This window comes from Pararge aegeria, chromosome 18 (assembly GCF_905163445.1).
Source record: "Pararge aegeria chromosome 18, ilParAegt1.1, whole genome shotgun sequence".
In the NCBI taxonomy this organism is placed as follows: domain Eukaryota; kingdom Metazoa; phylum Arthropoda; class Insecta; order Lepidoptera; family Nymphalidae; genus Pararge; species Pararge aegeria.
Genome location: NC_053197.1, coordinates 7,395,539 through 7,413,383, shown reverse-complemented (window position 1 = coordinate 7,413,383; position 17,845 = coordinate 7,395,539). Strand labels below are relative to the sequence as shown.

General features: G+C 35.7%; 1 protein-coding gene across 1 annotated transcript in view; it reads right to left on the bottom strand.

Annotated features, from left to right (window-relative positions):
- The window catches only part of LOC120631334 (organic solute transporter alpha-like protein), a 22,150-nt gene extending 4,305 nt beyond the window's left edge, over positions 1 to 17,845 (bottom strand). Inside the window, exons 1-4 of the mRNA XM_039900825.1 lie at positions 17,476 to 17,845; positions 13,590 to 13,738; positions 4,713 to 4,861; positions 3,268 to 3,354 (exon numbers count right to left, since the gene is read on the bottom strand). Coding sequence (XP_039756759.1) covers positions 3,268 to 3,354; positions 4,713 to 4,861; positions 13,590 to 13,738; positions 17,476 to 17,620 — 530 coding nt within the window. The 5' untranslated portion in view covers positions 17,621 to 17,845. The remainder of the gene's footprint in view (positions 1 to 3,267; positions 3,355 to 4,712; positions 4,862 to 13,589; positions 13,739 to 17,475) is intronic.

Sequence of the window (17,845 nt, the reverse complement as noted above, 5' to 3'; positions counted from 1 at the left end):
GTTTATCTATGCGTATTACGTAGGTACATTATATTACTGTGTATATAGTTGGTCTTTTACGCAAAAACTCAGATTCAGAACTACAGATTTTTTTATGGATAGGTTCTTCTTTAACCTTGTCCTCGCCCAAAAGTTAAGTCTCAATCATCCAAAATTAATGTACCATTTCCTGTATGATATATTTCTAGCCGGTTACAGGACGAGATATTTCCGAAAGATTTTGAGAACATGAACAAGTACGGTACCCCTTATAATATTAGAAATGCAAAGGTATATTTAGTGATTTGTCTGTTTTTATGTTCTTTTACGCAGAAATAGATCACGAATTGAAGTCATTTTATGAAAACTCGCTTAAAGTAAGTAACCATTGGTAATGAGTGTTGCCATAGCTCGTAGGGACCTGCCCCTCTAATTTCCCATTACTAAATTACTTGTAATTGTTGGAAATTTAATTTATGTCTTGCATTGCTATTCCTTACAATAAATAGTTCTACAATCTAAAATTATGATAGGGTGCTTTTTCTCCGGAGATATGATAGGCATCTTAGCAATGAGCCAGTTCAAACCTACACTACGAAGCCAAGTGAGTTTCCACTCGGCTCATATACTTAGCCCAGCCCATCATCCTAAGCAAGCATCTCCTTACATAATACATCTACAAAAGCATAGTTCGAAACATAGCATAAAACTAAAAGGCACCATAATATAGGTGTATTGGATATTATCCCTGATTTAATATACAGCTATAAATAGCTTGCCATTGTAGTTGGTAAAAAAACGATTTCTTGAAAATAATCAAGATAAAAGCCTGAGGAATTAATACCTTATAATAATGGTTCGTTGACTATTACTTACATCAAAGAAATTGCTGCTAACATTGCAGCTCCATTAAAGCTTGTTTAGTTTGTCATTATGATTTAAGTCTTCGACAGACTAACAGGTTGTTATATCAAATTATTTAGGTGATCGCACATTGCACACATCGTACAGATCGCTCAAGACACTGCAACAATTTTATGAAATATGCCTCACCTTCAGACCAATGATTTAATACATTACCTACTACTTATCTGCCTCAGTTATATAACTGTAACTAATTGATGCCCGAAACTTTGTTTGCGCGGAAATTTTGATGTGAGGTGCAGGCAGGGATTTTTTGTTCTCGGGCCCTTGAACTAAGAAAACGATGTGTCGATCTCTTGTCTATCCCACGGGAACCGTACATTTTTCCGGAATAAAAAGCAGCCTATTTCTATCTGTGTGCTAAATTTCGTCCAGATCCGTCCAGTTATTTTGGCGTGGTTGAGTTAAGAATACGATGAGTATTATATTAGAAAAGATAACTCTTTTTTTGAACCCATATTATATGTAGAAGGGAAGGCATTCCAATCTTTGCGGTGCGCATTAGAAACGAGGAAGCAAAGCGTTCGTACGTGTCAATGGCATACTGCACAGACCTTTTCTATGCCTCTAAGTTTGTTCGTTGATTCCCGCAATACGCAACTAACTATTCGGAGTCTTTCATTTAAGGAATTTAAATATCACTCGCTATAATGGTGAAGGAAAACGTCGTGAGGATGCCTGCTCGCCTGAAAATTCTCCATAATGTTCCCAAAAGGCATATGAAGACATCACGGCCTAACCCATTCTTTTATATTATTTCTCAGAGACCAGTGCCCTGTAGTGGGCCGATAATCGGTTGATAATGATGAAGTCAACAGAAACTACACTACGCACCGTTACTGTGCACTTTGTGTGATGACATCTCGATAACTTTCAGCCATCAACATCGTAGCCAGAAAGAAATAGGTGTTTTAAGGGAATTTCCAAATTACATTCTGTTTAAGCTCTTTTAGGAGTTACCCAAACTGAAGCAGCTTCAGTTTGGGTAAGTCCTAAAGAACGTATTAGATTTCGTACCTCCTATTGATGCGTTAATATTATGCTATGTCGATAAATCAATTTCTACCGATATTTTTTTCGTTTGGTCACATATAGATCAGAGATCTTCAATATTCAGCAATGTGTTGTTTGCTATTTAAGTAAGAACTTACTACAAAAGTTGTTTGCGAAGCGCGAGGTGCGTGCTGTAATATCCGAACAGCATAAGGTGTCATTATTTTTCCATTACTTTAGTTAAAACGCCTTTTATTTATCCTTGACCTTTCATGATATCACGAAAGTGTGATGTAAAGTTAATGAACAATGAAAGGAGCATGAAATGTAGATGCTATCGCATGATGTTATATTAATTATTAGTAAAGTACAATAATTATACTAGTTACTTACTAGTCTAGGTAGTGTTTGTAATTTTTTTTTTTAAGTTATGGAATAGCCCGCTAGCTGCTCGCTGCTGCCCGCATTCATTTCGGTTTTCGGTTCGATTTTTAAAATCCCGTGAGAACCGTTAGTTTTTCTGGGATAAAAAGTAGCCTCTGTTACCCTTCGTCTTTTCGACTAACTCTACCTATGTCAAAAATAGCCTATGACATAGGTAGCTAATACCTATGTTTAGTTGATTGGCTAGGTCGTCAAGGACAAACAAACAAACAAACAAGCAAACAGCATTTATAATTTAATTAGACTAGTTAGGATTGGCGAGGCGATCGCTATCTCAGCCTATATAACCCAAAAACCCCGTTCAAAACGCCCCTTCCAATGGACTCAACGGCTCTCCCGAGAGGAGGTTGCCCTTAATCACCACGGTGGGCAGACGGGTTGATGTTTTGCTTTGATGGTAGTAGCAGCACAGAGGACGCTGCCGTTTTCTGCCGAACTCCCTTAGTCGCCTCATACGACACCCGCGGAAAGAGGAAGGCTGGTGACAACTGTATTCTGATCAACTGAGCAGACTGACACTGAGGCAGTGCCGGATTAACCACGTAGCAGGATTAGCAATTGCTACGGGCCCCGCGCGAAACGGGGCCCTGCATATTTAATACCGCTCTTCTCTACCTGACTGACTGACTGACAGACACACACGCACGCGCACACAGACATCGCCTATAGAAATTTACTACACTATGAATTACCCACAAAATTGTAACCTATAGATAGCAAATACGTATTGTATTTAAGATACGTTTATAGGCATTGAGTATTGAAAAGATATGTATTGAGTACTGAATTGTATTTTTACCACTTTATACTTAAGAACCCATAGCAGATCAAGGGCTCTTTTAAAGAATTTGCTACGGGCCCCGCGCTTGCTTTCAATTAGGCACTGCACTGAGGGATATGGAATATGGAATATTTTGATCCACTTACTGCTGAACCCGAGGCCTCGGCAGCACACAACATGGCCAGCAACAGCACGGAAGAACCCGTGTCTCCAAGTGCGATTCTTCAGATTTTCTGTAAAATAAAGAATAGATCTTTGCGGTTCGTTTTAGAAACGGGGAAGTAAATTACTTCTAGTGCGTCGGACGTGAAGCGGTGATAACACAGTGGGTAGGACTTTGACTTCACTTTAGGGGCGATTCGAACCCCGGTTTAGAAAACCTCTAAGATTCCTAAGTTATGTGCGTTTTAAGCAATTAAAATATCACTTGCTTCAACGGTGAAGGAACACATCGTGGGAAAACCTGCATACTTTAGAGTTCGCCATTATGTTTTCAAAGGTGTGATCAGTCCACTGATCCGCACTGGGCCAGCGTGGTGGACTACGGCCTTAACCGGTTCTTATTGTGGGAGGAGACCCGTGCGCTGTAGTGGACCGGTAATGTTTTTGGACATTAATAAATTACGTAACGATACAGACCCTTTCAATACCTCGCTTACCTATTTGTAGGCGGATATTTGTCATATTTAGCCTACACAACCTCTCATTATTCATTAATTAAATATAAATTTATAATTTAATTAACCCCTGAATTTTAGTGTACATAATTAATATATAATATAGGGTATAAATTGAATTTGAGGAGGGGTGGTAACCACTGTATTCAAATCTAGCGCCAACACACGGCACAGATGTTTCATAATCTATACTCATAACAAAACTGTAACTGGAAGATTTCTGTACATTTAATATATTTTGAAAATTTCGACCGGGGGATGCTTTATAATCGATACTGGAGTCCAAAACAGATTTTTATTTAATTTTTGTCTGTCTGTCTGTCTGCCTGTCCGTCTGTCCGTCCATCACATGAAAACTACTGAACAGATTTAAATAAAATTTGATATAGTGGTAGTTGATATTCCGGTTCCACATATAGGATACTTCTTATCCTGATAAAAAATAACTTTCCTCCGGGAAATGGGATGAAAATTTTTACTTCATAGCTCCGTTAAATTTGAACCGATTTTAATAATTCTTTTTTTATTTGAAAGTGTGTACTATCAAACATGTATGGTCTTATTTTAATAAGGATCTGATAAATATTCGGAGATAAAGAACATAACTCTTCACAAATAACTGTAAGTCGCAAGGCATATGGAACAACGATCGAATGCATGCGTACCATCCTACTAAAAATATAAATGTGGATGGATGTATGGATGGATGTATGGATGGATGTATGTTTGTATGTATCAAGTAAAATAATGACAACTTACTAACTCAGTATACTACGTAAAATAATAGTAGGTACATAGCTAGCCACGATGATTATGATGTTAGCATCAGATATATTCTAGCTTCTCGATTGACTTATACGCGAACGAAGTCGCGGGGTTCCGCTAGTTTTCAATAAATGTGTATAGATAGTTACCTAACAAGTTGATTCGTGCCGCCGCACTCTGCGATGATCAGGAAGTAGAAATGATACATAGCAATCATGACAGCCTCTTGCGCGACCGCCTCAGATAGGATCCGGACCCGAGGCAGAACTGTTGAAACGAGGCCGGCCGCTGCCACCACCTGAAAAAGCATTTAAATCATCTAAAGATAAAGGTATTTAATTATATTGTACCCTATAAAATTTGTAACAAAAGATTGCAGGGGAATTATAATAAATGCCGTAGGAAGGTGGTCTGATAGGTAGGTTATATAGCCTAGCTGATATTAGTAGTGGAGCCACTATCGCAAACTTACATTTTATAATTATACTAATGTTGCCTATACTGACTTCGTCCGCAAGTGACTTCGTCCGCGTGTTTCACAAATTGCCCGGAAACCGTCAGTTTTCTTTGGGTTTGTTTCTCAGTATTAATGAATTGTTAAACTACTCATTAATACTCAAAAACAATGTACCTAATACGTAATTTTTTTTCACCATTAATAGTTTTCTCAGCACACGCCAAATAGAGAATTTCATAGGCAAGATGTTGCTACTTTGGGCAAATCTCTAATTTATTTTAAAAAAGTTTTCTGTTGGTAAAAAAAATAGTTAAAATCTGTCCAGTAGTTTTGGAGTCTATTTATTGAGTTCAATCAAACAAACAAAAAATCTTCAATTGGCTTACACCGCGGTATTTTTCCTACTTTTAGCATTTGTATATTCCGTCGTAACTTCTAAACGATAGGTCCAATTTGAATAATTTAAGGCGCTATTTAAAAGTACATAATCAATCTTAATTATAAAATGAAGTATTTGGATATTTGTTAATGTTATGATAGGAATGTCATTATCTTTCGATTGTACCATTGTTCTGATTGATTGTGACTTAACTGTAACAGTTGGACATATAGCCTCTTGGACTTTTAGTCGGCAATGATGATTTATTGATGTTTCAAGTAGTAGGTACCTACATTATTATTATATATCATTAATCATTTTCACGACTCACGCCGTCAACATAACGAATCATAAGTAGACTAAAACCTTCCTCATTAATCTGTCCATTAGTAAAAACCGTATAAAAATCCGTTCGGTAGTTTTTGAGTTTTTCGCGCACAGACTGCCAAACAGACGCGGAAGGTGACTTTGTTTTATAATATGTGAGGAATTACGACCAAGGCACTTTGATATTAGACTAATTGGCAACCCATTTTGTACGACGGAGTCATTTTGATACTTAAGGAATTGAGTGAGATTTGATGTAGTTGGACTCTATTGTGACAGATTTCCGATAAGTACTACCGCCATGCTTATTTCTGCGGCCGTGCTCCCATTTAAGATCAAAGTTGTCGGTTACAGGCAAACGAGGCTGCTTTCAGGTTGATAAACAGAGGATGGCACTTCGATAACTTAATGGTGAATGCCGAGTATCGATCTCGGTATGCCGAAAGTAAGATCGAATTCCTAACCACTGGGGCGGGGCTAGCACAGCTTCTTTTTAAAACTTCCTTCTCAAAAAATCTTAATAAAAAGTTATGCGAAAACATTGTTGGAACTAATGCATACCTTGATCTGCACCTATTTATGGGCAAAGACAAATATTTTGTATCTATGGTACGGGCAAAGAATAGATAATATTCGGCTTGAATGGTACCTCACCCTATTTTGGCGAATGACGCAATGGTGCCATCCTTTCAATAGTGTCAGTGAATTTTAAGTACCTAAGAGTTAAGTTTGTTAAATTTTTAAGTATGTTCTATGCTGATGGGTTATAGCATATCGTAGGTAGTCATGATAATTAAAAAAGTTCGTCCCTCATCTTTTTATAAATTTGGTAAATTTTTTAAAATGGGGTGATGGATCACTATGGAAACATAAAAAAAATTAAGGTACCAGAAAAATGTAAGACAGACATTTACACGCACATACAAGTACGTGTCAATGTAATCTTAAATCATTAAAATTAGTTACCTTACGGTTGATCATTTTCTTTTGTTAAGCTATTGGTTAGTACCTACGTAGGTAATAGGTATGTATCCATAAACGGATTTCACATCAAATGTAAAAAACAAACTATAGGTAGGTACATTAGCTACCTACTGATAATAATTTCCATGAATCGTGTATTCGTGAAACTATTAATCGGCACAACGTCGACACTTACTAGTAATTAGTATATACACTCTTTCCATGACCTTGTATACCTACATATATAATTTAGGGCATTATTAATAAAAGTTGTATAGCTGGAGATGAGTTATACTATGTTTCTCTTTATCTGTCATCAGTAATTTGACATACGAAAAAAGAGGACTAAACTTAGCGTAACTAGGTATAAGCTTTACAACGTTTATTAGCCGAGTTAACTAGAGTAAGAATTTGGAGCAGTGTTTAATTTATCGAGGTTCTTCGAATTTGTAAAATTGAGGTAAAAAGATATAAATCAAATGTCTTAAATCGCACTAAGGAAAACAATTCCAAGCTTTTTTTTTATTTTCTCAACGGTTCACTTCCCTTATTAGCAGATTTTTTTTGAACTATTGTTACAGATTTACTATTTATCTTTACCTATAGCTAAGTAGGTACAACCTAGTTTTAAGCCAATCCGTCTACCAAGGTCTCGTGTCTTAGAAAATTATTTTTCTTTACCGAGATTAAGATAAATGTCTAAATTAGGTTTTTAATGAATTCACTTTTCGCGAACTGCAATTTAATTTAATTATTTTGACTAAGAACACCTTGGTTATTTATTATTTTTTCCTTTTATTTTGTCCAGTTATCAGTGTCTCAACTAGGGTTCATTCCCGGGAATTCTCGAGCCGAGAATTCCCGGGAAATCGTTGGGCTTTGTTCCCGGGAAATCAAGCTCGAGAAAAGTCGAGAACTCGAGAAATCATGTTTCGTTATAGATATTAACGTTTTCTTTCATGTTGATTTTTTGTTTAGTTTAATAGAAGCTATTTTTGTTTAAAAGTTCTAAATAACCAGCCAAAAATGGTGCTGTGATTGTAATTTAATTATAAGTTAAGATATTAACGTTTTATTTCATGTTGATTTTCTGTTTAGTTTAATAGAAGCTAATTTTGTTCATAAGTTCTAAATAACCAGCCAAAAATGGTGCTGTCATTATAATTATAAGTTTAAATAATATTATTTCTGTATTTTGATTTAAAAAGTTAATTAGCTTATTAAGATTAATATTTTTGAACATAATCAATAAAAGTTTTAGATGGTAGATGGTTCTTTATTTTCAGGCAATTCTCATAACATTGAATAGATTAGCATACGAAAAAAAAGTAAAATATAAGTTACAAATAAAAGTTTTATGATTAATTTGATACTTTTATTTGAGAGAAAAACCACTGAATTTGTTTTCGTTATTTGAACCGAATAATATGAGAAAACGTACGTGAATGTAAATTTCTCGACAACCCCAAGAAGACTCGAGAAATTAGCCTCGAAAATTCTCGAGACCCGAGAAATTGAAAAGCTCGAGAAATCATGAACCCTAGTCTCAACCAAACAAAATATTTTATATGAATTTAATTCATAAACAATGATTACAGGAAACATAAAGTTTCCGATTTTAATAGTTCTTTTACCATGATTAAGCTACATTAATCAGCAGTGCCGCAGGCTACATTTTACTCCGGGGAATGAAAGCATCCGATGGAACGTAAACGTAGTCGCGGAGAACAGCTATAGTTTTATATATATTTTTTAAATACACATTTTTTTCTATCTAATCAGATGAATTAGATATGTATCAATCGAGAAGTAGTTTAAGAAAATTAAACTCTGTATTGTCAAAGTTAAATGGACCTTATAACACTCGTTTTAGTGTCACAAATCCCATGCCTCTCTGAATTTTTTTAAAAAGGGTCTGTCAAGATCCTGAGTCAATGAATTATAGGCAACTTTAAAAATAAAAAAATAAACTACAGGAGCGTTATTTTTTATGTCACCAGCCCGTGAGTAGTACCTAATATTAGGTTCAGATCGAATGTAAAAAGTTTATCTATTTATTCTTTAGCCTATCATGTGTATCAACGAATATACCGCTAGTATGGGACAGTTTTGCGATACCGAGAGTAATGCAATAATAATACATGCAATTTGTTAAAAGTATACTTCTTAGTTTCTATATATGCGTTCTTAATTATATGACCACCACTTTACACTGATATGAAACGATATGAAAATTGAAATGAAAATCAAAATGAAAATGAAAATAAAAATTAAATGAAAATTTATTTGTTCACATTAAAGAATAGCACATAAGGCGGAGCACATTTTTATTTCAATTTATTTATATAATACACTAGCCGATTCCCGCCCGCTTCGCTAGGCGAATTGAAAAAGGAAATAAATTACATTTTATGTTTCATTTTTATTTATTTTTTTCATATTTTTATTATTCTCCTCTTTTTTTATTTTTGTATGAACATAAATAGGCCCCGCGGATAGAACTGTTAGCATCGATATTGTTTAGACTTACTCAAATTCCAAATTCCATCGATTTAGCCTGTATCTTTCATCCAGGTGATTTTTCTCACTAATATTCATTGTAACTTTCAATGTGCAATCATTATAACATTTCCGTGCCTTTCTTCCAAAAATTAATAATAATTGACATGAAGAAAAAAATTTGAAATGAGCATTGAAAGTTTAAGTTAAAGTCATTGCAAGTCTCATATGTGAAGTTGAAATCTGTCTAGGTTCAAGTGCGCCGAATTTTCTGTTAACTAAAATTTTCTCCGTGACATCAATTTTTTATAGAAAATTAATTGTGCATGTTTTTTTATGAATTCTATTGGAATAAGTAACTAAATTTCTTTTCCACATCTCATGTGCTTGGAAAATGCATTCATTTTAATCTGTTACATTTCCGCGATCCCGCAATAAAAGAATTCGTCAGTTATGTAGTCTGCAAAAGTAAAATGAATGTAAAATTCTTAGTCCGTTGATTGGATAGCTACATGTAAAGTTAAGTTTTTGAAACCTCTCAATGACTTTTTCTCCGCTGCCAAAAAGACGATGTAAGGAATGTTGTAAGGAAATACACGAATATCCCTACATACACGAAGATCCCCACCAAATTTGGAGTCTGTAGAAGTTACAGGTTAGAAATAAAATTTTAGATTTTAACACCCACCCCCGCAATTCCTGTCGGAAGTAGACTTTATTGAAATCCATTTTGAGATGTTCTTTATGTGAATAATAAAAGATTTCTTCCATATTTAGAATTTTTAGAAGCTATATTTCGAAATTGAAATTTTTTATTGATAACACCCACCCCCGCGAACCTTATTGGAGGTGATTCATTGTAAAATCCGCTCGAAGATCATTTTTATATTACATATAGAACACTCTCACTAAATTTGGAGTCTATAGAAGCTATCCCTTGGAAATTGAAAATTTTCATTGTTAACGCCCCCGCAATCTTCTTTGGGGTGGGATATCGTAAAATTTGTTCATAAATCATTTTTACATCACTTATAGAAAATTCCTACAAAATTTGGAGCTTGTAGGAGCTTTAGCTGGAAAATTAAAAATATTAATTGTTAATACCCACCCCCGCAACCCCCTGTGGGGGGAGCTATCGTAAAATTCGTTCATAGCCTATTTCTACACCTCTTACAGAAGATTCCTACCAAATTTGAAGTCTATAGAAGCTATAGTTTAAAAACGGGAATTGTTCATTGTTAACGCCCCCGCAATCCCCTTTGGGGAATGAATTTCTTAAAATCTATTCATAGCTGACCTCTACATAGCAAAAGTGATATTCCTACCAAGTTTCACGTTTCTAAGTCTTATGGTTCCCGAAATTTCGTGGTGAGTGACTATATAGATGGGAATTCTTCGATTATCATCGAAATTTTTAACTTTTTATCGGGCTTTTTTAAAATATTCTTACATACAAAACTTTCTCCTGACAATTCTGAAGATAAAAAAAAGCCCAATTGGTCCAGCCGTTCTCCACTACCGTGAGTAGATTCTTAGCTGAATGTAAAAAACCATAATCCGTTTAATACACTCTGTTGAAATCCATGAAAACAAAAGAATCAAGAGAAAATGCTTATCTTTTGTTTTTATTAGCGGGATAAATGTTCATAAAAGTAAAACAGCAATAAAAAAATGAAGGAATGTTGGAATTCAAAAAATAGATAGCCATAAACCATCTAGGAAAAATTTCAAACGAAGACCATTTTCATTATATATTATATATAGATTTATTGTTTTCTGATGAATGATTCAGTAGTCATTATTCGACCATGAGGCCTCGAACAACACCATTCCACTTACTCTGACCACTATGAACCATCATGGTTAGCTAACCATTTTTTGTTGGATAATAGGAGATTGTTAGACTGAAAATTCTCACGGCCTTACTTATTATGGTCAAGTACATTCCTATTCAAGTACAGGATTAATTATGTAAAACAATGGATATTAAGTCTAAAATAAAATCAGAAGCTATACTGCTCTTATTCCTATTTAACTAAAAAATATGGCACTGCTAATTCCCGTGCCTAGAAGAGCACGTTAAGACGACGCGACGGTCCCGTTTAAAATCACATGTAATAAGCTCGAAAACCTCTCTACCATGAGAGAGGAGATCAGCTTCCAGTAGTAGGGCAATTATAGGATGAGGCAGGATCCGATCAAAAGGAAAAAGCCGGTCCAGGCCCAAAGAGGGTAACAATGTTGAGGGCCCGAGACACACGGAATCTCGAGTCCCCAATTTTCCGTCTAGGAGTGCAAGATCTTTTACAGAATGCGATTCGTACATAGTTTGAGGCATAGTCGACTTCCACACCTGCCTGCTTATACGCTAGCTCCTAAACCAAGCAACGGATTTTAATGCGGTTTTCACCATTGCTTAGATGTTTATATTACAAAAAAGCTTATTATTTTAATGTAGGTATAAAAATAATATGTATTTTGTATCAAAAACATATTTAGTAGACATAGAAGAGTGAAGTTCTTAGTAACGACACTTTTCGCCCAACCGCCTATTACTTCATTTGCTCGGCTCCTATCAATCTTAATGCGTTAAATAGCCTAAAAGTATTCTTAAGATATCGGCGGACTTCCAGTAAAAATCAAGCTCAATATGCTATACTTACTCCACGAATAGAGTTTGGGAATTCCGCAAAGTAACGCCTGTTTTTATCCAAGTTTTAAAAAATATTTTTCAAATCTTTATCGTTCTAATGAGGTGGTTCGAAAAACAGAAACTTTTTTTTTTTTAACACATTTTAACACTTTTTTTTAACAATAACAATTTAAATAACTTAATAACCTTAATTTAATAAACAAGCTCCGAAGTTTTATTATAAGTATACCTACAGATGGAGATTTGTACAGTCTAACGCGAAATGTAGTTACTTTCTACACATTGCAAAAGTACCCATCACCTTTCCGACCTCGCTTGTAAATAATTACAGAAACAGTTCGTCGTCACCAGTAACGTCTTACGAAACTGCAGAATGTCGGTTTATGCAATAGCACCACCACTCGCAACAGCAGAAACAGCTAACTTGCAAAAGGATGCGTGTTGTTGATTACTTATAACAACAAATAAGTAATGCAAGTAGGTACAATGAGTGGTAGACGGTTTAACCGTATTGATGGACCTTTGGCAACGTCCGACGTAGGTATATATTTATATGTGCAAAAAGAATTATGGTTACGATACCATATGTACATAGCTCGATCAATACATATCCAAATCCTACTCCTAATATTACAGCAGCCTCTCTCATTTTTAGTTCGCTACAAATTAATCGGGAACTACTGATGAATAACTGCATTAAACGGAATATAATTGGGTAATAGGGTTTATAGAAAGAAATAAAATAAAATCTGGTGGTAATTCATAAAAGTAAATAGGCTGGCACCCATTGTTTGCCTAGGATAAAAAAAAATATGAATAAAAATCTGGTAGTATTTTATAATATTTCAAGGAACCCAAAAACAGAAAACAGCGAGTGTAAAGTACCTACGTCAATTTACCTAAGTCAAAAATAAGTTCACAAGGCTCAAATACTACAAACTTGGCGAACTGTACACATCTTGCATCCTATGGGGCTAAGACACGCCAGATAATAAATTTATGTCTACCATTTTCTCGTCCTATTTCCATGAGATATATAGATTATACGATATAAAGAGTAGACAAAATTATCACGTAGTGCGCATCTACTCCTACTTAAGCCGGACATGGAATACTTAGGTCCGTGTAATAAAATGCTAAGCAGAAATAAAACCACACGTACATTCTACATATATGTATATTGTATATACCTACTTCTAATATATTATTAAACAGTATAGTTTAATTCCAACGCCGCATAAACAGATAACAAGACAGATTCATTTTGATTTATGTTTGTGACGAGATAAAATAAAAGTATACCTACTGCAAAGAAGTGTTAGGTACGCAATTATATAATAGCGCAGACGTGACGTGGAATTCCTATTAGAAGATGGAAAACTTCAAAACCAAAAAGCTGAGATAGATAGTCAATTATCGATTGAAAATTCGGCCTCCCTTTCGAGGGAAACTCTTAGTTATGTGCATTTTAAGCCTTTAACTAACACTTGCTTTAAAGCTGAAGGAAATTTTTGTGAGAAAACCTTCATGCCTGAGAGTTCTCCACAGTATTCTCGAAGGTGTGGGAAATCTACGGTGCATCAAGTGCGAGTCAGACTAAAGCCATAGCCCTTCTCAATAACTTACAGCGCAGACCTCAAGGTTACGATATAGAGGACACAGCGCACTGGTAACGCCAGCATACCACATGCCCAAAACACCAACAGGTTGCCTTTGAAAGCTGCTAACTAGGATTAAAGAGAACTTACAGGGTAAACAGCGAGTACGACGGCAACACTGCTGCACGACTCCTTCCAGTAACGCAGCGCAGACCGCAATGTGACAATATATAGGACACATAACATCAGCAGCACCAGCATACCACATGACCAGATCACCCACGCGTTGCCTTTGAGAACTACCAACAAAGGATACATATTTTAAATAAATTAATGTGACTAAAATAGAATACCTGTTATAAATAAATCGCTCGTCAAATTCTTGTTATCTATTATTTTTAAACACCGGTGCACCGGTTGGATCCGACCCACAGACGAAATGCCCAATGTCACTCTCTCAAAACACATTTCCGAACCAAAAGAAAGTGGCAAAAAATATTTTACCGGTGACCTGAGAAGCCCAGGAAGGCCTTTCAAGTATTTTTATTCCATATTTATTGGTATTTGACTATTTATTTATTTCCTTTGTCCACTACAGGACTTAAACTCAGGAAGAGTCAAATTACACCGGTCTTGAAACCGGTTACGAACAAATTGATTCGGAAATTCTCTATCAACTGATTTTTAGCAAGGGGCCAAAGTAACTTAGTAATATTCGAGCCCACGTGCGCGGCATGCTCTTTACTGAGCTGCTAAGTGCGCGATCGAATGCGACCGGTCATTAAACCCGATCTAAGAGGAGGTAACTTATTAATCAGATAATGTATTACATTCCCGAAATATAAACCGATTCAAGCAAAGTTATCACAAACGAAACTGTTTTATTAATTTTGATTTAGAAAGGTTTCATAACCATTACGAAAACTTTAACCGTTACCTGCACAATTTATCTAGTGCCTCGAAAGTTCTAACTTGCAATGCCTTGGCTTTTATTTCGCTAGTAATTATGAGCTGGACGGAGTACCTACTAAATTATATTTGAAACAAGTTGTACGGTGAGACCTTCTGTTAAATTTATCGTGACAGATTTTGTTTTATCGGCACTGAAAACGATAAGCTGTTGAAAATCGAGAAAAGTCCGCACAGGCGAAAACCGTTACATAAAAAACTAGTTAGTTTTTACAGAGTAAAACTAGTGTTTATGCAGGAAGCTCATACTCGTAGTGGTACCAACGAGTATGAGCTACCTGCATTTATAATAATGTACCGTAATCCTCAGTATTTTAACGTCAGGTCTGCTCTCATTGCAGCCATTTTAAGGGTTGGAAATCAAAAAGGATCCATGCTAATCTATACTTAAAAATACACTACACTAAATATATTTGCGCCTTTTTTTATTTGTTTTGCTTATTTCGTGCTTGCTTTATGATCCAGGTATTCATTACTAACTTTAAACACACTGACTATCTCAGAAAAGAGGTATTATGGATCCGGGGCACACTTTATTCCTTTTGGGCGTAATATACCTGTCCATAACCGTTTCGTTTATTGTTCATACCTACCAAGAAAAAAACGATTCTAAAGAATTACGGATCACATTCAGTCTGTCTTTTTAGTACCTATCAGTACGAATTCTAAGTATTCTATCATCTCCAAGCGTTCTCATAAAATTCAATTTTAGTTCTCAAAAAAATAAGACTTATTCGTCTTTTTAACAATAATTTCTTTTGTATCTGTTGTCGTAGTATTTAGTATTTACTCAGAATTTTACTTTGTCGTAGTATTTAATTACTTAGTATTTGACATAGAATTGACGCTTAATATCTTCTAATATATAAAATTCTCGTCTTATATATAAAATTCTCGTGTCGCGGTGTTTGTAGCTAAACTACTCCGAATCAGCAAGACCGATTCTCATGAAATTTTGGGTGCATATTCGGTATGTCTGAGAATCGGACAACTACTTTTTTTCATCCCCCTAAATATGGTCAGCTAGTCTCTCATAAAAGTACTTATGAAGTACCTAGGTGTGCTTAAAATTCCTTTATTTTAAGTACAGGTGTACTTAAAATAAATGAATTTTAAGCACACATTAAAAAGTAGGTACTTTATAAGTACTTTTGAAAAGACAAGTAGGTATGTCTGTTTGTAGTGACTACCACCGGTTCGGAAAGCAGATTTTACCGAGTCTACAGATGCTCTTTTCCAACATCAACATTTACAATCGTTTTTCTATCTTGCTGGAGGTGAGAGAGATGCCGGCTGCTTCCAATCTACCTTGTCATTATATCTACTAGCCATAAGATACATGTCAACGGTTTAGCGAAATTCTCATAACCATATTCTGACTATTGGGTATGTTCCTACAAATATATAATTTTACTAATGGTTTCACCATTTCCTGTCAATTTAAGTACAATATGGGTTTGGTCAATTTGCCAGATTAATCAACATAATGTGGACAAATAAGGCAAGATTAATACGCTGTTGACCTTTACCACTTTTCCGGAAGTCGACCAAGGGCCTCATCAATTTACAAAGTCAAGATGCAGATTCATCGCCACTTACTACACGTAATTATACCTCTCCAGGTCATTAAACTATGACGACTGCCGGAGCTTCGATTCCAACGACTTCCAACGACTAGGGCTTTTATATCGATGTTCGATTCCCGGTAAGATTCATTTAGGAAACGGTTTTTCAGTTCTGTTTTACTTAGGTGTTAATGAGTTGATTTGAGGTTCAATATGAGTTTTTATCGCTACACTTTTTCATCTCACATTCCCGGCAGGAGCGATTTGGGAATTTATAAGCTCAGAATTCTCTCTGGTCTGCTCTGGTGGGAGGCTTTGGCCGTGGCTAGTTACCACCATACCGACGAAAACGTGCCGCTAAGCGATATAGTGTTCCTGTGTCATGTCGCGTTAAAACCGATTAGGGGTACCATACTCCCTAACAGGTTAGCCCGCTACCATGTTAACTAAGATTTGATTCATTAATATATAACTTGACACGATATGTTCTCAGATATCTAACTTCATCTATTTTTATGAGCGCTTATGCATATATATATTTGAAAAAAAAACTAATAAAAAAGCAGTTTGTCCTGACCGATATCGGCCATGATGGTCAATCTCCAGGGAGATTTTCCAACTACGCGGGACTTAATAATATAGTGCACAAGTGTGTGCGCAGACACAGTTTCACTGTCTATTCCCTCACACTAGCCCGATGCACGCGATGGGACGGCATCGACAATTGGTTGGACAGCCCAGGACAGACAGCGAGGAACGGGGGTGGACCGCTAATGCCCAAACTCTGGGCTGCTACTAATAATTTCTTGACAGACAACCCTAATACTATTTATTGGCCCCTCCTGGAGATCGAACCCAGGACCTTGTGATCTGCAGTCAAACATGTTCACCATTACCAACGACGAACAATATACTCAAATATGCACTAAGGATTAAATAAAAATTTAAGTTCTATAGAGTTGTTAAAGCTTGAACACTACTTGTCGCACCTTTTGGCGCTAAATTGTACAGACGACGTTCACAGTTATAAGTTAGGCACACATTACTTCCTAACTTGAAAATAATTGACACGACTTTAATCAAACTAAACACTATTATTAGTAAATTTAAATAATTGTAAGTCCATAAAAAAAGTCATAATCCAATTAATAATTACGAAATAATAAGTTGACAAACATACAAACACAACTATACAGTAGGTATACGTATATTTATTTGGAAGCCCTAATATCAAATTTATTTTTTCTTATTTCAATAACAAAACATACACGTCCAATTGAAAATCCCGTTGCATAAAGTCGGTTAAATAACACCGCGCTGCGTGAAAGCAGCCGGGACAAACCGACCACATTTCGCAAGACTCAGGTAAATTTTGAATAAGTTCACCATAAAAGTAAATGGTTCGAATTCGTAGTAATTAAGTAAGTAAAGTAGGTACAACAGTACCTATTTTTTTCTAAACAAAAGCTCTGAAGCTACAAACAAAAAGTTAAAAAAATTACCTGCAAAATACGAGGCGAAATCAGGTTGGAGGGTATAGCTGTGGCACAAAAGGGTTGTATTAATCGCATTGTTTACTTCCGGGGGTGCAGAGCTTAAGTGACGAGCCGCCGCTACCCCATTGCTTGCTGCACTCAACAAATCCATAATCGCTAAAACTTCCTAACGTAATCGACTAAAATCGATCTTAATTCATAGAAAGTGAAACCATGTTTATTTCCCGCTGTATTGTTACGAAATATCGGATTGTTACGCGGCTGTTGGCTGTATAGGACAGTTACCAACAACGTTGGATTCTACACTGGCGTCCGCGCGTTTCGCTTTACTTTCTTTCGACATTTCAGTCTACGCAACCTTTAGTGTTGTACTTCA